Below are 21,442 nucleotides of genomic sequence, written 5' to 3' on the forward strand. Positions count from 1 at the left end.
ATTAATTTAAAATTTCTATCTAAAAACCAACTATTTTCATGTAATATAATTTCATATAAACCTTAAAAAAGGAATAATTCAATGAATAATTCAATTTCAACCATTTCATTCTAGTTCAGACCTAGATTGACGATGGCAATGAAGGTGCTATCTTAGATTTTTATGTTTCAGGTTTTATGGGCTGCTTCAATACAAAGAGAAATGTTTAGTACGTGTGAAAGGTCAGAATTCTATTCCTGCAAAGTAGTTTGAAGATGCAAAGATACAACTGATTTACCTGCTGCAAGATCACGTGACAAAAAACTATACAGCCACATTATCATCGATAAATGCTGGGGCTCACTTGTAGGGTCACCCTCCATTATTGACATCCAGACCGAATACCTGCTGGAAAACAGACCTGTGACCTGTGACCCCTGAACCTGCCACACCAGGAGAGGAGAACTCACTGTTTACGATACTGGGTGATAACGGATGGCAGGAATTTTCGGTGGGGGGAGTCAGATTGAAGAGTGACAGGAGGGTGAACTCCCCCAGTTTCCTCCACTCACCAGGTTTTGTGCATTAAAAGAGAGAAGAGAAAGTAAACACAGCAGGGCTTTCTGTTTAAAGAGCAGATAACAGCTTTTTTTTAATTCTCTCTGCTTGTGTTGTGACCCTGACTTCTCTGTGAGCATAAAGTATATTCTCATTTGTACTCTGACCTTTTTAGATCCTTCTCTCTGACCAAAATTAATAATTAATAAATAACTAAATGTTAATGCTTTAATCTGGCTTTTATTTAGATTTTGCCTTCAAGAGCAAAGGAGACAAAAACACTGTTTGAATAGGGACATTTCCAAGAAGAACTACAATCTCTAACCCAAATGTCACAAGTGTTTAAAACAAGGCTCTTAAGAGGGATAAAATAGGGACGATTAATTTGCACAGAATCTGTAGATGGTGTTCTTTTTACATCTATCTTTCTATTCTATGAGGTTTGTTGAAATATTACAAAACCTTGATGAAAGAGTTTTGTCTGCCCTTTGTTGTGGCTAATCCTCAATTATTGTCTCTTTTACTTGTGTGGGGACTTTTGGTTATCCGAGTGAATCAGCTTCCTGCGTCACACAGGCATGTTCCAGCACAACAGTGACTTCATCTAACAAACGTCTTCTCACCACCGTCCTGGTCCGTCCCGCCGGGCTCAACAGTCTTTCAGCCCCTGAGCAAAGCGTGCTATTATTGTGACATCCAGATGATGACAGCATGTTTGCTGACAAAAGAGCAGCTGAGGGTTTAATGTTTTTACCTCTTTGCTAACGGCGCTGAATCCCTCTTTTTCCCGCTTTAAGACAGCTACACAGTAACTGAAGTCGCTGAGGAGAGCAGAAAGAAACGGTTGGTTGACATATAATCTGGATTATGTTCATGTTGACGGTCGCTCACATGACAGATCACATCTTTGATCAGTTTTCATCCGCAAGTCTGGTTCAGCCAGCTACAGAACATTTGCACTTTTAGTTAATAACGTCTTCATCCTATGTGACTTTGATCTGTGGAAATGGGTTTTGAATTGTTTGTACAGTTTATAATGTAACTGTAATATGTGATTATGTTGATGTTGTGGTTAGTAGTGGAAAAATCAAATGACCATCCACATCAATCCTGCTAACTTGATGATACAAACAAGGACAAAAAACATTTTTACTGGTTATAGTACAAAGTATTTTACTTTCAAAAACGTACAGAAAACAAAACCCCATGATCTTCCAACAGCTTCTCTACCTGTAAAGTGTTCTTTCTCACACAAAGTGTGTGTTGAAAAATCCTTTGAGGTTGTTGGCTCAGGTGATTGTTTTGTTTTACTCTGGGCCAATCTTGCATGTTGTCATCAGACGAAACATGCTCAGTCTTGTCTCTGGTTTTATATTACAAACCAACAAAACCCTCAAAAAGCCAGTTTGACTCCTGCTGAGGAAGAGAAAGTGCCGTAATTATCTTGTGAGGGTTGTGAGCCTCGCTGCTGTCCATTATCCTGCAAACAACGGCTCCAGTTTCAGTCCTGCTGTGACGGTTAAATAAACAAGGGAAAGAAAGAATTTCAGTTTTGGAGTAAAAACAACAAGACATGTAGTATAAATTGTTCATGGACGTCCTTGTACTTCAAAACTCTGATGGGGACTAGATTGTATGTAGGAGTTAGACACGACTGTATTAACTTCTGACAATAAAAAAAACTACAAACACACCAAAGAATTTAGAAGGAAGTCAACAAAGGAACATTTAACAATGTAGTTTATAAAAATAAAAATAAAACATTTTAAATGTGGCAATAATTCCTCACCACATTTACAGTATCTTTTTTATTAATTATATTTAGTTTTTTTTTCATACATTTATCATTGTTTTTGTCAAGTCAACTGCCTTTTCATAATTTCATCTGCTTCTGTAAAAATAGTTTTTTTACATAGAAACATAGAAATATTTAAACATGGATTGAATAATTTACACTTTATATTTCATTTATTCATTAGGGATGTTTTAAGAGTGCATCGACACTATGTAAAGTTACAACATTATGTCAAGTTGATGTAGAGTCAAACATCAATAATGATTTATCAAACAATATAAATCATTTCATAATTTTTAATTTGCCTCGCTGATGATGTCACATGGGTTTCAACCTCTGTTAGCTTCCTCGTGGTGCGTTCACAGGAAGGAAGAGGATGAATGTGCAGGAAGGATGTGATCAGGACCAGGAACTTACTCTGCAATATGACCAATTGTCTTTGAGTTTGCAGGTTAACAGATATCAGCAGCTGCGTTTCTGTGTCCGACTCACACGTGTTCAAGGACCTGCCGAATTAAAATGTAGATTATGTTGAATAAAGCTGATGTTATCGACTTTGATCTTTGTTGAGTGCAGAAGTCAAAGGTCACAGATCCCATAATTGAACAAACTTGAGGAAAGACTTATTAATTATTTATTAATTGATTTGTTATTTATAAAGGACGATGACATGTAAATCTCTCCCACCACACCCAGGTGGGAGATAAACAATATTAAAACATACAAGGGAAAACAAGATATTTTAAGTTTCAGTTTAATATTTTGTATCAATCCTTGACCAAATCTTAAATCGAGAAACAAACAAGATACAGTCGATACAAAACCTTCATTTAATTCTAGCTTCTTGAATAGTTTGCTCTCATGAGAGAGCAGAAATAAGGTTGTATAGATAGGGAACCCCACACATGTGCAGCACAGATGTGACACACCACACGACACCAAACAACCTGAGCAAATTCAATAGAAAAAAGCAACCGATAAAAATGTAAACTACTAGTGTGATGGTGCATGGTCTAAATAAAGTCACACATTTTTCCTACATTAAGATCAACTTGAAAAGTCTTTCAGTTCAGAAAGTTTCATAACAACGATCATGCCTTAATTATATCGTTGATTTATTTTTGCATCTGAATAATGGTTGTATTATTATTCCCACATTGTTTAATCCAGGGAATTTAATATGACTAACCTGGAATACACAGCATACTTCTTTGATATGGCTCACTGGACACCTGAGCTGAGCGTCTCTCTCTGCAGGTTGACAGCTCAGAGGAGCATGGAAGACGCCGAGGAGATTGAGAGGGAGCGTCGGCGGAGAGCTCGCGAATCTTTTTGCCGAAGAGGAAGTGGATCAGCACCTGAAGAGTCGTCGCCGGAGAGTGAGACGCCGATAGAGGAGTGAGTTTGTAGGAACAGTGTTGTGACATTTTTGTTGGCCATTGGATGTACTTGAAGCTTCAGCATGATTAATGCTCAGTGATTCAAAGTAATGAATGTATGTTTAGGTTTCCCAGGAGCGGGATGAAAGGAATTCCCCCTCAACATTCCCCCCATGATTAAGACAGGCCTCAGGGCATGGTGGGAACCTACAGCATGATCTCTTTGCAGCTATTCAAACTTCATAAGTGGAGACCCTCCAGCATTGTCACACAATTCTCTCCACCCAAACCTTTTATCCCTGAAAAATAACAATAATGAACATTTTATATACATATTATTTGGCAGCCCTTGATTCTGCAAGTTGTCTTACCTTCAAATATTAGAAGTTTGTATCAACTGTAAGAAACTGGATGTAGAGAAAAACCAGGAAATCCCATTGTTAATCATACAAAGAAATGTATTGGCATATTGTAAGTAAGTAAGTAACAGTTATTTGAAAAGCACCTTTTTAGACCAGGGTCACAAAGTGCTTGAACAATCAAAGGCAATACACATTTAAAAATAACTATTAAAACTCTGAATGGCCAAGACAAGATAGAGACAAACACAGGAATTGTGTAGCACCGACAAACAACATGAGGCTCACAGACCGGTTACTTCTTCATTAAGAAGATCTTCTATCCCCTACTTTATTCATGGAACCTGAACTGGTTATCTGTATAAAAGACACCTGTCCACACACCTAAACGGTCAGACTGCAACCTGTCCACCATGGCTGAGACCTAAGAGTGGTCTAAGGGCATCCTGGACAAGATTGTACACTTGCACTAAGAGGTCAACTATTGGAGCAATTCTTAGAAAATATAATTAATACAAGATTACTGGACCTGAGGCTCCATGCAAGATCTGTGGGTACGAATGATCTCAAGAATGTGGGGGGAACCAGTACACTGGTGAAACTATCCAATTCTATCCCATTCAGATTAGCATGCTAATGCATTCAGTTAAATAAAATCCTAATCACTCCGACATTGGCAGTCTTGTCAGAGTGAGCAATAATAATCTTAATCATAGAAGAGATGTTTCCACGCATCTCATCTTCTTATCTTTATCTTTATCCTCAGCCAATTGATGACCGTTACAATCCACCTCTCTTGATCTGAATGATTTTTAATTCTGGAACATGATTGATCAGAAAGTTTCATCCGAAAAAGCTGAGCTTTTGCGTAAAACATTTTTATTCAGATCAGGCTTTTATTCAGATTAGAACTGGAATAATGTAAATAAACCAAAAAATAATAATAATTTGGTTTGGAATTGTTGACAACACGAACATCTGTTGGTCTTTATCACTTGACTCCTGAAATCCCAGAAAGAAAGAACTTTCAAACACCAAGAATTCTTCATCCTCAAACCTCAATGACAGGCTACAGCCAACCAACATGGAGTCACAGTGGGGAGTGACGGAGGAGAAGGTGTCGCGACCAAACATTCGTTATGGGACTTAAATGAAGAGTCAGCTCAGGGACCACAAGTCCAGACATGGTGTTGTGCAGTGAACATTCTTGAGAGGACGAGTAATGAGAAGGCAGCTGTGTGCCCGTGACTACATCATCTTGAAGGGGAGCGAGGCTGTTTGCACCCTTCAGCGGGTGAAACATCTGCAGGGCTGTGTGCTGTCAAGGAGGTAAAGGAACATGTAAACCAGTGAGGCCACATGTTGAGTGCTTCTCTCTGGATGCTTATGAAGTCACATATTCCAGCAGCTGGAGAGGAAACAGTGGAGTAAGAGCAGAGCCTGTGAATGAAGTTGAACACTAAATCACTTCCGGGCATCTCAGACCAGAGGTGACATATTGGAAGTTGAGTTAGAGCAGCAACATATTCATGTTTTAACAAATGACCTCACCTCAGTCATACAAGAGTCAAATGAATGTTGACCGAAGATAATTTGAGACTGTTTTTTAAATATTTATTTTCTGGTCTTCTTATCTTAAGACAGCGACTAATGTTACTTTTGTTGCCGACAAAACATATCAGGGTGTTATTGAATACATCTGGCAGGCAAAGAGACTTTCAATCCATGAATTGGTAACTTTAGTGGTGAATATCAATTAAATAACAACACAATTATTTTGCAACACAGCCATACAAAGTCTTTACCATCAATACTATTTAGTGATCTGGTACTTTAACAAATTAAGAACATCATTTAAAAAATGATGGAGGTAGGGAGCTAGACACTTAGTTTATCTGTATACCCCAATAAAAAGTTTGAAAGTGTCTTTAGGTGGATGTAGATTTATTCATTTCAGATCAAGTACCTACAGTATCTTACAAACATTGTACCTGCTATTACTGCTACCTATTAGGACAGGGGTCTCAAACGTACTGCCGCAAGCTGTCCACATTAACAGGAGTTCGACACACATAGGATGGTACCTCTTTCTAATGGTTTAGGAAACAATATATCATTGAATCGTAATAGTTTATAATTCTACAGTCTCGTTCATAAATGGTTAACTATTATTAAGTAAACACCACTCATTTTTGGAGGAACGATTGATGCACATTCACAGGAGGATTTCTTCACTGATGTGGAAGCATAATTTAGCCAAAAGGTCTTTCTTTCGGTGATGAAGCATAGGATGATGCATAGTGCAACACAGATAGTATATTAGTGCCAAACGTTGTTGATATTAAGATGATTTTGCATCTATATTCCAACATCCTGTCACAGACCTTAAAACACAAGATGAAGATACCTCACTGATATTTGCAACGTTTGGTTGGGGTTTTCAGGAAGAGGTCAGTTAATATGAGAAGCATATTAAGCCCTTGTTTCAGATGAATATTCCAAAGATACCATATAAGTTTGATGTCAGTTAAACGTAGGCAGCCACTCTGACCACCACTCATTTATTCTTCCCTAGATACAACGGGAGCCTGAAGCCCAGAAGAAGCTCTCCGTCTCTTGATGAGGATGAAGGTTTCAGCGACTGGACTCAGCGACGAGAGAGAAGACGACAGCAGCGCTTGCAGGAGCTTGGTCACCGTGGTGAGGAAGAGGAGGATGAAGAGGATAGCAGTGGGATCGTCCCAGTTGCACAGGAGAGCAGCGCCCAGGCCTCAATCACATCCGCCAGCAGACTCATCAGCAGACAAGAGCTGGACCGAAGCAGAACGGAGAGGAGGCGGAGTGAAGAGGGCTCGGTTTGCTCAGAGAGGTTGCTGGAAGAGAATGGTGAAAAGAAGGATTTGATGACAGAGAGGAGAGAGGAGAGTCACAGACACAATCAAGAGGTGAGGCCAAGTAGTGAAAAATCCTCATCATAATGTCATTTTTATGAATATTTATTTATGTCTGAAAATAGAGGAAGTGTCTGTGGTCTGTAGTTTGGTGAATGAGTGCAATGAACAGCCAGAAAACAGTTTGTGAGTGAATGCAAAGAAAATGCTTTGAGAATACTTTTTACCTTCTAAAATAGAATAGATCTCAATTTGAAGATCCTCTAAAGGCTGGAGAAGCAAACTTGATCCCTTGGGCTGCTTGAGTTTGGAGAGTGATCCTCTCAGATTTCCTCTCAGGGAACCTTTGCAGTTTTTGTCGTTGCTATCAAGAATATTGTAAGATCTCCTTTCAAAATGGATGAGAAATTGGATCAAATTGGAAATATCTTTAATGGAATGGCATGAAATGAGCGACTCTCATTTATTTTTATTGAGAAAAATAACTCATAAACAAGGGACAATACCTTTCAGAGAAAGTTTAAGGAACATAAATGAATTTTGATTAGAGTTTGGATCCATAAGTCCTTTAGTGCATTTTCAGTCGTCTGGTCAAGATTGAGTTCTTTATATGTTCCAGATAATTTTTGATGGGCTTTTTAATTTTGGTATGAATCATGTTAAGGAACAGTAGATTAGCAGAAAGTAATGACAATATGTTTCTTTTTGAAGCCTGAGAAACAATCAAAAATAAAGGTCGCCTACACATCCAAGGTTTTTCTTCAACAAGAACCAAAACACAATGTGTCCAATGGAAACCTGGCTGATGAGGAGTTGACATCTCACCCAAACATTGTTCCGAAACGCTCCAATAGGTGAGTAATTGAGCGTAGATACACGACAATCTTCTTACTGCAGCGGGTTTTGAGTGTATATTCATGCATTAGTAGGTCGGCAGAGCAAGGTGAAGCGCAGGCCATCTTGGAGACTGAACAGCGTCTGGAAAAGATCCGGTGGGGCCTTCACCAGAAAGAGACTCAGGAGATGGAGCAGATGAAACACCGTCAGGCTGAAGCTGACCTAGAGCTGGAAGAGATAAAGAGGAAGAGAGAAGCCAGGCGCCGGATAAGAGAGGAAGAAGAGCACCAAAGAGAGGAAGAGGAGAAGCTACGACAACCTAAAGAAGAGGTTTTTTCACATCACATTTTACCCTTTTTTGGTAATGGCCTGGTTCCAGCAGGGATACCTCGACAATGATTAAGATACTGATCAGAATCAGAATCAGAAGCTTTATTTGCCAGTGTAGTAAACACAACATAGGAATGTTGTGTGGTGTCAGTACAGATAAAAGAAGGAATTAACACACAAAAGAAGATAATGATGTGTATATGCTTTTTTGATCTGATCAAATTGAATAAAATGAAAACGCTTACAATGTTACATTGTTTAGTGTTTACTTTATAAATGTTGTGTGACTGACATTGCAGGAGGAAAGAAGACAGATAAGGGAGGACATAGAAAGAAGGAGGATGGACACTGCTGACCGGATGAAGAGCTTGAGCGTTGATGGAGAGGAAACCTTTACTCCCTTGAGCCCAAAAACACCGACACACAAAGTAAATAATACCTTGAATAAACATGAATTGTCCTCATTTTGAGCCAAACGCATTAGGACTTCAGTTTTTCCTGAAGATGCAAACGTGATTGAAAATAGTTTGGTTTTGTGATTTCTATTCACAGCAGAGACATCCAGTCTGAGTTGTAAGTCGCATGTCTGTTTTTCAAGAATCCACGAATGGAAGGTGATCAATGAATGAGCGCCCATCAATGCTTCTTTGGGCACATTTTTTGAGGATTGTGTGTATTTGGATTGCATTTTTAGTTATAAACACGTTTCATTTTGAAGTCGGCATGACTTTGCATGTGAGTTCTGCACACCCCCACATTTTTGCTGCATAATTCCATGTAGCAGACACTTTTGATTTAACAAACAATACTTGTTGAAAACACTGAGTGACAGCACTGTTTTTGTGTTCTTTCAGAAATACAATTGCATTGAAAGCACAGAATGAACAGCATATAGATTTGCTTTTTAAGAAGTGATGAGAAATTTAGTGCTACAAGGCTAAACTAGAGAACAGAATAGCACGATCATGTGCTCAATGTTACGTGTGAAGGAATCATTAATGTGACTTCAGCTCAGAAGACTCACTAGTGTTTGTCTGGACTGTGGAAAACTGCGGTTTGTTAGGAGAGCAGAACTGTAATTATTTTGCTGCCATAGTGGAAATATGAACTCATGTTTTGACCTCGATGTGCTTCTCTCTTCCAGATCACGGAGAGAACCGAGTCTCTGAACCGCTCTGTGAAGAAAAGGTAAGCGTAGCAGCTTTATTGAGAATTGCATATGCTTTATTTCCACCGTTCAGAATTTTGAGAAAAGTAGAGAACAGATTATTTTCAAATATACAATCATAATGATGCGCACCAGGTCTGTTCTTCAAATGACCCATGTATTGACATCAAATGCTTTTATTTAATTTTTCATTTTCATTTAAGTAATTAAGGAATTCATTTGTTAGCTCAATAATTTTTTAGCTATTTGAAAAAAAAAAGGTGTTCAGAGTTTAAACCGAAAGTAACAATTAAAGGGCAACTAATCTGAAAACCCAACTTTCCTGACTCACTTACCTGTTTTAAATGTTCTTGTTGAAGTCTTCCTCTCCAAGATGCAGTAAGTCTCTCATCATGACAATGTTTTGAACTCATTACTTTATTATATTCGTATATAAGTTCTACCTGGTCTGAAATCTAAAATTATATGAAATGTTGGCAAACGAGAGGTTACGAGAGCAGAGCTAGATGTAATCACACCCAGCTTTGTTTATACAACAAGTCACTTCGAGGTGGAGACTTCGGGGATGGATGACGCATGTTGACAAACCTCGATGCTTGACTTATCCCAGCCGAGAGGGTTTGAGTATGGTGAACAAGATTTGAGTGGGCGAGGCTTGAGCCCATATTCTACAGTAATGTAAATATTTCAATCAAGAGATTTTCATTTTAATTTAAGAAACACTTAGATACTACATTTGCAGCCCTTTAACCAAAACCTATTATAAGATCTGTCAATTGGGAAGTTGCTTCTCCACCCAACAAGCTTAAAAGTACTATTTTGTTTGCAGTAGGTTTGTCCAATTGAATCAGTTAGTCTAAACAATAATGACATCATAGCCAACGGAGATTCTAGTAGATGTTTTTTTGTTTTGCATGAACGGCTGCAACTGGAAATAAGTTTTCTATGTGTTGTTTCAGTAACAGCTTCAAGAAGACACAGCCACTCGTCCCCTTGGCCAAGATAGACCACAAAATGGAGAAATATGCTCACGCTGTGGAGGTGACACTCACACACACACACACACACACACACACACACACACACACACACACACACACAGACACACACACATAAACCTACTTGATTACAAACACCTACTCACATACACAGACACACCTACCTTCAGACATGGATATACCTAAACACACACACATACACAAGCACACACCTAACCACACACACACCTACTTACATACACAGATCGACCTGACACACCTACACACAGAGAGACACACACACACATATGCACACGCACACTTATGAGGATGTGCAGGATTTGAGAAGGCTGACCAGGTCAGATGTCAGAGGTCAGTGTTCACAGCTGCGTGTCTAAATGAAACATCTGGGATACAGCAGAGTGAAACATGTGGCAGGATGGCCTGCTGTTCTTCTACTTAACTGCTGAACAAGCGAAAAAGCTATTTGACCTCTCATTGTTTAAAGCAGCTGAATAAGATTAAACTAAAACAATTGTGTTGAAATATTTTGACCACTAACATCCTGTCATTGTTGACTACCTCAAGTTGAACTAGATATGAAAGAAAATCGAGAATTTGGTTCAAAAGAATAGCAACCAAATGTTTTCTGAGCAGGGATGAAGTTATGAAGGCTGTTGCTGACATCATGTCGACGCTTCACAGAACTCTCAGGATGCCAAAGCAGCGAAGCCTTCTGTCAGTGATCTTCCGAACTCTCTGGAAGTTGTGACGTCCAAGAAGAGCCTGTTTGAGGGCGGAGAGACCTGGAACAGCAGCAGCCCCACCAGAGCAGGCTGCAGGGTGAGAAGGACCTCCTATCATTTCAAGCAGTTTCTTTCAAAATAAAAGAGATGGATGGATCATTAGTTTGAACTTTAAAGATTCCATTCAGTGCAATGTAACCAGGTGTGTAGATTAGCTCTCAGCTGTTAGACGTGTGTTGAGTTTGGTCACTCAAAATCAACGAAAACACTTGTCACAACAAAGTTAAGGCAAATAATAAACTTTATATTTAGGTTATGATTGTCAAATGGATGTTATTTTTCTCTGCTGCCCAAGTTAACCATACAGTCAAAAATCCAGTTGAATTATTTGGTTTTTACATTATATTATGAAGAAAAGTGTAATTTTGTAATCATTTAAAGCAATTTTAAATCTTTTTTTCACAGGAGACTGACGGGATGAAGGTGGGAGTGGCTAGTCTCATCACTCAGTGGGTTAAAGTTCCAAATGATGGAAGCAAACAGTCCTTGAGCAAACAAACAGTAAGTCAAAGAGACAACTTTGACTGCTGACAATTATTGTGTGCTAAATTGGCAGTTGTGTTATAGACATAGATATACAATAAGATATTATTTTAAAAATTCTTGAATGGATGCAAATTTCTGTGTAGGGTGTTATGTCATGTTAAAATATGTCACGTAAAGTTTCCACTGATAACTTATTGGTTGGTAGGATGTTAAGCCTGGAGATGTGATGCAGAAGAAAAACATGTGGGAGGTGATAGGAGATTCCTCAGGGAAGTCTGGACAAGGAACCAAGGTGAGGTCACACAGTGTCACATCGGCACACACACATTTGTTCTTGTAGTGTTGTGGAGCTCTCTTGGTTCTCCAATCTAATTTATCTTCATCGTATCTCGAATTTATTTCAACGGCAACTAATGTCTAAACCCAAATTTCCTAGTCACATTTTTCAAATGTTGAAGTTGTCTTCTCAAAGATTTCCCATCTGAAATCTTGGCGAACGAGAGGTTACGAGAGTGGCGCCCATTATGACAAAATAATGGCTTCACTCCTTCACCAGCCAGCTGTAATCACACCCCGCTTTGTTTATACAATGAGTGGCTTGGATGTGGAGACTTCCAGGATTAAGGACGTGTGGTGACCGACCTAGATGGTCTGAGCAGAGTGGGCGTGGTTATGGTAAAAGCTTTAATCTCCAGAAAAAGTGTGTTTTCAGTTGTCGGGGCTAGAGCATATTTTCTAATGTAATATTTAAATTAAGAGAGTTTTATACAAAAAAACACATTAGTTGCCCTTTAAAGCTGCTTGATGAGTTTTACACTGGTTGCTTATCAACCCAATATTACTGATATTCCACAGGTAATTACATGAGCAGTAACTCTGTATACACTTTTCTTGTCAAAGGTCAATTCATCAGGAAGCAAAAAGTACAAATTTGTGGTAACTGGTCATGGAAAATACGAGAAGATACCTGAGGACGGAAGAAACTTCATCAATGGAAAGTCTGGTAGGTGCATATCTAGTTAATGTACATTTAATACTAGGAGCAGGAGAAATCCAGAAGAGTGAACATATGCTAGATGTTAACAAACAGCAGAGCACTGATAAACTTTTTATTTAAGCTATTGTTTCTCATGAAAGAAGAATTGTAATAGCTAGCAGATTTGTATTGGAACATGGTGATAAGAATAATGTTTCATTTATTTAGTTGATGTTTACTTGTTTTAATAGAATACTTGAAACACAAATGTTATTATTTTTAGCTGACTAGCCAGCATTAATAAAAAAGGACAATTATGACAGATGAAGATACCAAACAAAGGGGAGATAAAATATGTTGATTGTATGTATTAATATTTAAATACCTCTGATATAATTCCTCACTCAAAATTGGGTCTTTTAGAGATACATCAGATATCAATTAAATGTGATTTTTTTTTTACTCAAAATAAATGGTGTTGTCTGTTTAAAAGTAAATGAATAATGACAAAATCTTCATTCAATTTCATATTTTTATACAAATTGAAACAAAGACACACTTTCACATTATGAGCATTGAGATATAAAGACACATCTGATGAAAAACCACGAGAAAGCTAACTATATAAAAGATCATGAAAAAAATGTGTTTCGTAATACATCAGTTAAAAAAAACAACACCCAAAGTTCCGTTTGACCTTCATCACAGTGACTGCTGTTTTCCTTTTTAAAAAAAACAATGGTCTTAATTCTGGGCCAGATGTTTCGATCAGCCATTTACCATCTGCCTAAATGTGTAGTATCTAAAGTATCTCTTTCCAAGTTGTGAAAGTTAACGGAACAGCATTTACTAAACACTACTGACCACTGCAGATATGTGGCAGATATTCATCAATTAATAGCTTATTTATGCACATTTAATTCTGACTGTTCATCCACAAGTCCTTCTATGCAACGCTCCACACTATAAAGACATATTACAAGATAAATAAGGTTTTATTTTCATTATGAATCATATTGTTTTGTTGCGAAAACAATTTAACATCACAGCCAAAAAATCCTTTTCATTTGTCCTTCAAACCACTGCAGCGGCGCGCCATCCCTCCCTGTTGTACATCACCTTCCTACTCTCAGAGCCTCCATGGCTTAAAAAAAAAGTTCTTTCTTTCTCATGTCGTGGTTTGAGATTCCCACATGACTGGTTAGTAATGGGCCATTTCAAGCTACAAGATATATTAACAACAGCTGCGTGACCTCCAGAGTACAAAAGCAAATGCATGCTGCAACACATTTCGTTCCAAGAATAAACATCAACCCCTGCTATATCCAGGACCGACAAACTATTGCTATTGTACTTTACCCCATTCAAGCTTCTGTTTAAAACAAAATTTGGGATGGATATGCTTCAGGTAGATTCTTGAAAAAACGCTCACTAGCCTATAAATTACTTTTACAGTAAACATACATCAGAAAAATAGAGACCAGGCCTACATTCAGCTGCTCGATCGAGTGAGTCTCACCCTCAGGCGAGTAGCACCATTGAAGAGATATATTGACAGACACATTTAATAAAGCAAAATACAAGTGTTTGCTCAGACTCATGTCACATATTACCGTAAGTCATATGTGACTGAATGAGCTCATAAGTGGTTAATTTTGTGAGGCTTGCTGATTAAGGTTGCATTAATACACAAAAACGAAGCTCTGTGTTGATTTAATACATAAATGCTTTAATCTAGGGTGAATGCAGACGTCTGAGACAAACGACAAACAAACCTACAAACACATACTACATTTGTCAAGTATGATGTTAACAGACTCTAAGACTTGTGACCTGGACATAGAAAAGATTGCACCTTTACATTTAACATACAGTAACATTTGACTCTTTGCTAATGATATGAACTTAAACCACAGTGAATCCTCTTGCTTTTCTGTTAAAATCTTTTGGCTCTTCTTCTTTGCCCTTCCGCCCTATCAGACCCATTTCAAACACAGTAGAGATTTTGGTGAGTGGTCTGGACGCCGCTTCTCTCAACTTTTTGGCGTCAAATTTTGGACTAAATAGCAACACAGGTAACCTGTGTGCAAAGGAAGGTATTTCTTTAACCTCCCCTTTCGACTCCTTCTCCTCCTCAGTCTTGTTTAACTCAATCTGTTGCATGATGTTCTCTTTTGTGGAGAACATCTGAAAGAGAACAGCGTCCCAAATCTTTGTTGCTTTGGGAGGCGTCTTGCTTTCATTGATGTCCTGAGGCTCGGGTTTTTCCTCTGCCTTCACAACCCTCTGCTCAGTGTTAGTTGAATCCTTCTGAATTCCGAGCTCTGGAAATTGGGGCTCATCCTGTTCTACCACAATGTGCTTCTTAAGCCTCGACCAACCACTCATTTTGGATTTACTTCCTTTAGTCTTCTGTAATACCTTTAAAAGGGGCTCTGCTTCAGGTAGGGACAGGTCTCCCGCTTTTTTCTCCTGATTCATTTGTACAATTGTTTCTGTTGTATTTAGTTTTTCTTCACTTCCTGATGCTTTATGACGAGGCACAACATCTGGCAATACTTTGTTTGATTCACTTGAGCCAATAGGTGTTGTTGATGCTTTGGTTTTCATCTGAACCTTTGACTCTGTGGACACAACCTTATCTTTACCAAACAGTTTCCTCACCGCCTTAAGTGGATCTTTAGTATCTGCCTTGGCTGAAGGTTGTTGAACTTCATCAGATTTAGCCCTCTCTGGTTCCTGATTTGGGGGTTCCACCTTTTGCTTTTTAAGACTTTTATCATCTACAGTGTCTTGAATAGCAACGTGTTCTTGTTTTGGCACTGTTACTGACACCGTTTCCGTAACAGTAGTTTCGTAAGTAGCTGAGGCCTGTGAAACAATGATGACAGGGATTGAAGGCGTAACCTGTGCACGTCCCACATTCATTTGATCAACAATAGATGGTTCAATTGTAATAGAAGAAGGTTGAGCATCGAGTTCTCTGCTCTTTGTGTCACTTTCAGTTATTACATCTTTTTGCTTGATGTCGTCTTGTGCCATCGTACCTGCAAGACCAAATGCTGGGGAAAATGTCTTGATGCCGCCATAAGCAGCATACTCAGCTGGGGTCAATCCACGATAGGTAGACTTTGATTTCTGTGTCGGCGTTTTTGGTCTCTTAAAAGCTACCGGAGATGCACCAGTTGGTGCCGAACCATACGTTGGTGTTCTCGGTCTTTTATAGCCAAGGGAGGAAGACAGGAGACGGGATGCCTCATAAGTTGGAGTCTTAGGCCTTGTCATTGTGGTTGGCTTTAAGTCAAAACCATACAATTGTGGCTCTTCACTGTCCTGTGTTTTTTCTACTCTAAGGTCAGGCACTGATTTTGACTTTGTTATTTTTGTCACTGCTTCTGATTTAATATCTCCATTTAGAATTGTCGCAGATGATTTAATCTCCAGGGTTTTCCCAGCTTTATTTTCTGTAGAAGTGCTTAAAAGGGATGACATGTTGGTAGCTTCTGAGTTTTCTGGCGATACAGTTAGAGGGGACACTGCAAACAACAGAGGGTTGGGTCTTGATATTTCAAAGACCGGGGTTATGGCCCTGTTCGTATGGTATGCAGGTGTCCTTGGCCGTCCTCCAGCAGTGAAAGATATCTGATCATAAGTTGGAATTTTTTGTCTTTCAGATGTTGCTCTTTTTAGTTCAGGAGTTTGTGTTGCTTTCTTGAATTCAGCAGTTGGTGTATCTCTTTTGACCTCCAACATTGGTGCTGCTTCCTTGAGTTCGGGTGTTGCTCTTTTGATATCTGCAGCTGGCGCCATCTTAACAGCTGTAATTGAGACCTTTTCTCCTGTTGATGTCCTACTTTTGATTTCCGTAGGTGTTTTCATTTGCTGATCTGAGCCAATTATAGAAAGCTGTGATACTTGTGTTAAACCTGCAAATGACTGACTTGATTCTTGGTAGTTCTCTGTGGTAGATCTACTTTGAGCTACCATACTTCCAATAGCTGTTAAACCTGCTGAGTCGTACACAGGTGGAGTCCTAGATGTCTCGTAGTATGAAGTACTTGCGGTGTACATTCTAATTTGAGGGACATCAAACATTGGTTTCGGTGATCTCGAGGTTTCAGTGGCTTTGAATGTTGGACGAGGACTTCTACATTTGGTTAGTGGCGTCAACACAGTGAGAGGCCGAATCAAAGTATGAACCCCAGATTCAGAAAAAGGAGTGGGACCCTGATTTTGGGGCTTAGAGCTGCCTGTCTCAACTGCAGCAGGTGTGAGGCCAACATGACTTTTAGGAGAAGGCTTTTCTACCTCAGGCGCTGGTGCCATCAAAGGTATTTCAGAGGGATCTGGCAGGGATATTGTGGGTATCACTGGCTGGTTGATTGGCCCAGGAGTGGTTGTAATTGTTGAGTGCTGCGTTGATGCAGAATGTAAATATGATCCATGCTGTGACAATGGGTATGATGGTGTGGAAACCGTCTGGGGAGAGAAACTGGTTGCTCTTCCGTAGGAAGCCCGCTGTGGGTAAGGCGATGACACATGTTGATACAGAGGTCTCGCCACAAACCGAGTGGACTGGTGGAAGCTATAGAAATTAGAAGGCGTCTCAGGAGTCCTAGGAGGGGTGGAGTGGTCACTATGCTCAAGGTCAGGGCTTGCTTCGTTTACAGGTGATAGGTTGGAGCGGAAAGGGACCGCTGACTGCGACGCTTGTGTTGAGGCCTTTTTCTTAGCACTTCTTTTTAAAAGCTTTTGGAGACGAACATTGTCTTTTCCGGGCTTAGGCAGCAGTGGAGGAGGGTACTGCTGGCAGAGCAGGCCGGGCTGGCTGAGCGCACCGTAGACGACCGCCATGAGCACCTTAGCACTCTGAAGAAGGAAAGGCCGGAGTCAAAAGTTAAAAATATCCACTAACTTTAAGTGAACATTTCCAGGCAATTCCCCAGGGACCACATTTTGTACAATGGCTGTTGTCATGGGCCATCAATCAAAAATAGAGTGAAAAGTATAAAATAAAGAAATAACTTTTATAAAATTCTGATATAAATAGACATTCACTTTAACCTTTTTGATGGACGATAAATACAAAAACCCTAAATTCATATTCCAAGCGTATTTATGGATACTAGAAATAAATATGAATAAAACTGTTTCTGTTTCTACATGATCTTTGATCTTATTAGGGCCACATAATCAAAGTCAAGGGGCCGCATCTGGCATTTATTAAAATAATGTAACTTTGGAAAAATGTATAAAACATTTTAATGTTTTCTGTAATTAAGGTTTCCACACTATACTTTATTGAAATCCAGTTTAAAATGTTTAATAAGAAATTAGATTAATTAATTAACGGAGCTGCACATGGAAGAGACTATATTATTTACTACTATTGATGTTCAATGAAATAGCTTGTTTAAGACATATTTTGCTGGATAATTAATTCAATGTTTCAATCGAATTTTGAATATTTTGTAGTTTAGCTATGCTGCATAAAGTTGCAAGTTTCTGGGACAACTATGTTGTGATGCTAAACTTCACCAACCTTTTCTTTTGTTTCCTCTTACTTTAATATGTACTGAATATGTCTTCTTTTGATTCATTTGCAGATCTGAGCCACGGTGATTACTAAAGGTGCCTCTTCAGCAAGTTTATTATCATTTACAAACACACAAAAATGACAAGGTTATGTATACTATATATATATGTGGGCTTTATTTAATGTATTTCACATTTTGCTTCAACACATATAAGTTGCATTTTCATTACAAATTTTTGTACTCGTCATTATGTTGGCTTTATTGAGCTGTCACGTAAAAATGTGTATATCTGAACTGTGATCTTTTCTGTATGATATTATAAAAACTGCTGTTACCTGTTTTCATTGATGGTGTTGGGAAACATGTTATCAACTAGAATTAGATCTTGTTGACAATATAAACAATTTTTCATCTCATTACCACAGCTGTACAGTCGTTTTTGTCTTCGGTTTTGTCTCAACTTAACTCATTTCCATGTCTTAATAAATCAAAATACATTTTATAATTAAATCTGCCTTTTGTCCTGTCATTTATTCACACAAGCTAATTACCTCTGACATCCTGTTCCTTGTGTCTGAAGAACACATGTCAAAAATCCATATTCATCAGTTGAACTAATGAGGAGAAATCTACTATATCTACAAATGGACCTTTGACATAGAAATAACACGATCCAATTTAATACAATCTTCCCACGTAAGTTACACATGGATACAGCAGAGATTTTTCCCGAATGATAATAAATCATTGACTCATTTTATTGTGGAGGTAGTGCAGCAGGTGGCTATTCACCTTCACCCCTTTTTCTTTTTAAAGAAAGTGTGAGTTTGAATAATACAAATGTATTAAACAACAATCTAGTGTTGTTGAAATTTAATGTAAACAGTTGTAGTTAATAGGGAAACAAATGATTTGCGAGTTGTTGAAAGGTAGCTTGAATTATAATTACATATAATATATATTTTTTAATCATTTTACAACAAACTACCAGAATGTAAATACTGGTCTAAACTTAAAAGTGTTGGATTTAATCAAACACTGTTTAAATGAAAGATTTTAGGTGGTTAAAAAACAAACAAAATATACTCTGTTCTAATCAGAGTCTAATGTCGACATGAATCAAAGCTCCATATCATACATGACGATGATGATTTAGTCAGTCATTTATTTTTCTATATTGTCCCTAGTATGTGTGTCACCTTTGTGAAAGCAGGGCAAAGCTCCTCCTGCCTGACTGACATATGATTCCTTGTTCCTCCTTTTAAGGCTCTGGAGGTTTTGGTATTTGGAGCGCCTTCAGGATGCAAGTTCAAAAGAGGAAAGTGTAATTATAGCTGCGTAATAAAACACCTAAGGCTTGTCCACAATGCTCACGCTTTAAATGCATGAATCCATCCCCAAAAAAACTTTCAACGACACAGAAGTTGTTTGGCGTCACAGCAAACCATGTGAGAATATAGTGGAAGGACTTACAGAGTGAGAAGTTGTTCCTGGTGTTTAAAGTACTTCAGGCAGGTTCCCCTTGAAAGAACCGAGAGGAAATATGTCGCAGTGAGAACATGCAGGTTGTAAGTTTTTCCTTCTAAATAAAAATGGGCGAATTGTTTTACCTGTGTGTCTGCTGCTTTGGGGGCGGCCGGCCGGCTGCTGCCTGCTTGTCCCAGCCCGGAGTGTCAAAACGGCTGGTTCATGTGAAGCCCAACTCGACCCCCCTACTCTCCTACAAATGGAAGGATCAGGCGCCATGGCAGGCCAAAAATAAATTCGGAGCCGTGAGAGCTGCTCAGAGTTGCAGCGTCGTTGTCATGGCACCAAAGTGACTGGAAGCAGTAGCAAGCAGACCCTGGTAACTTGGGTTTCATCACCTGATTGTTCTTAATGTCAGGAGCAAAGGCTACCAGGAGGTCCTGGTCTTGAAAGGAGCATAGTGGTGTGGTGTGGAAGAAACCTCGGTAGGTTTAAAAAACATGCATTAGGTAGGAGCTGCAGAGGTGAGACGTTATTAGTAGGCCGACCAGTTGAGAGTGAGTTAAAGTAGTTGAAAAATGAGATTAAGATTAAGAGCCTTAACCAGTTTGAGCCACATGTTGGAAAATTCATTTTGATGTTGTGTGTCTTGAACTTTCAAAATTGCCATGTCCTGGTTTCCAGCAGTTAGACGAATTGTTCTGTTTCCAGACTTCCATTGGCTGAATAAAGGATGATTCCAATGAGGTAATGAATCAGAGATATATATATATATATATGTGGATAATGAAATATGATTTGTTTTATGACGGCTTTGTAAATAACATGACTTTAACTTTGTTTAGTACCATAATTCCTACACCAAAACCAGCGTGATATGTAGCATCATCCCCAAGAACTTTTACTGAGAAAACAAAATTCACACAAAACACCTCAAGTCACGGTATATGAGTAGTTTGAAGTTGATGTGTCATCACAGGTTATTTTAGAACAAAAATATTAAGGTACCCAAAACTACCCAGAGCTGCTTTATATATAGGTTAGATTAGGTTAGGTATAACTTTATTGATCCCTCAGGAGGTCAGGAGGTCTCCTTCGGGAACTTGTTTATATATATTATATATATATATATATATATATATATATATATATTATTTTAAAAAGAAGAATGAATATAGAGTTTTGAATCGTCCTTTTATCTAATTGAAGGCCTGCGACTCAAACCACCCTGTTCAAACTCACGGTGTCTGGTTTGTTGCTTTTCTATTTGTAAGTCAATGATACTTGACTCGAGTCAGCGATGAATAGTTTTGTCGTTGCCCTGTTACCTTGGCGCCCTCTGTAGGATTCTTTAGTCTAGTCTTTCACATTTTCCCATTACTTTTTACATCCAAAACGTCCAGAGTTTGAACATACCATATTATAATAAAAACTAATTTATTGACTGTGAGTGATTGAAGCAGTTCAGTCTGACTCTATTGACATAAGATTGCCAAGTAGAGTCCACCAGTTGTTATCTGTTTAAAGAGTTACCCACTGTTTTGGTGATAAGATTCTTTCAGATAATAGAGTAAATTCATGACTTCACAAAAATAAAGTTCATATATCAAACTAAGCTAGAATGACTTTTTGATCAGAATACATCGTTGGTTTTTGGAAATGTTTTATGATAAATTCAAAGACTTGCATCAATTTTCATTTGCATCACTCAAATCTTTATTTTTTTAAAGTTTTTTGTTTCCCCATGCTTGAACGGAATGTCATAATTTAGAGACAGTACCTTTGATGATGACAGCATAGTTAGAACAGATGGAGATTTTTCAAGATAGTAAACTTGCTGATGATGGCAATATGATGTGTAGTTGTTGTTCTAGCATCTGAATTCACTATTAGTGCT

The 21,442-nt window shown here is 38.5% G+C and overlaps 3 protein-coding genes across 4 annotated transcripts in view; 2 read left to right on the forward strand and 1 right to left on the reverse strand.

Moving 5' to 3' along the window:
* Positions 1–9,240, forward strand: part of LOC148072634 (troponin I, fast skeletal muscle-like) — a 25,513-nt gene extending 16,273 nt beyond the window's left edge. The window contains exon 7 of the mRNA XM_087796940.1: positions 9,225–9,240. The gene's annotated coding sequence lies outside the window, so the exon portion shown is untranslated. The remainder of the gene's footprint in view (positions 1–9,224) is intronic.
* Positions 1–18,592, forward strand: part of lsp1a (lymphocyte specific protein 1 a) — a 20,307-nt gene extending 1,715 nt beyond the window's left edge. Inside the window, exons 2-13 of one of the 2 annotated variants that reach the window (XM_087796934.1) lie at positions 3,590–3,730; positions 6,646–7,015; positions 7,673–7,815; positions 7,888–8,128; positions 8,428–8,556; positions 9,273–9,316; positions 10,256–10,337; positions 10,979–11,116; positions 11,485–11,580; positions 11,771–11,857; positions 12,466–12,568; positions 18,148–18,592. In XM_087796934.1, coding sequence (XP_087653060.1) covers positions 3,590–3,730; positions 6,646–7,015; positions 7,673–7,815; positions 7,888–8,128; positions 8,428–8,556; positions 9,273–9,316; positions 10,256–10,337; positions 10,979–11,116; positions 11,485–11,580; positions 11,771–11,857; positions 12,466–12,568; positions 18,148–18,170 — 1,597 coding nt within the window. In that variant the 3' untranslated portion in view covers positions 18,171–18,592. The remainder of the gene's footprint in view (positions 1–3,589; positions 3,731–6,645; positions 7,016–7,672; positions 7,816–7,887; positions 8,129–8,427; positions 8,557–9,272; positions 9,317–10,255; positions 10,338–10,978; positions 11,117–11,484; positions 11,581–11,770; positions 11,858–12,465; positions 12,569–18,147) is intronic. The other variant, XM_087796935.1, reaches the window with a different exon arrangement.
* Positions 12,587–19,877, reverse strand: prr33 (proline rich 33). Its single transcript, XM_087796933.1, has 3 exons — positions 19,689–19,877; positions 19,552–19,599; positions 12,587–17,410 (listed from the first exon to the last, which is right to left on the reverse strand). Exon 3 carries the CDS (start codon positions 17,393–17,395, stop codon positions 14,447–14,449), a length of 2,949 nt encoding a protein of 982 aa, XP_087653059.1. The 5' UTR covers positions 17,396–17,410; positions 19,552–19,599; positions 19,689–19,877; the 3' UTR covers positions 12,587–14,446.
* Positions 19,878–21,442: the final 1,565 nt, after the last annotated feature.

This window comes from Callionymus lyra, chromosome 8, assembly GCF_982586985.1.
Source record: "Callionymus lyra chromosome 8, fCalLyr1.hap1.1, whole genome shotgun sequence".
Lineage (NCBI taxonomy): Eukaryota > Metazoa > Chordata > Actinopteri > Syngnathiformes > Callionymidae > Callionymus > Callionymus lyra.

Excerpts from the sequence above, each read along its gene's own strand:
- prr33 (XM_087796933.1), bottom strand. The coding sequence starts at position 17,395 with ATGGCGGTCGTCTACGGTGCGCTCAGCCAGCCCGGCCTGCTCTGCCAG.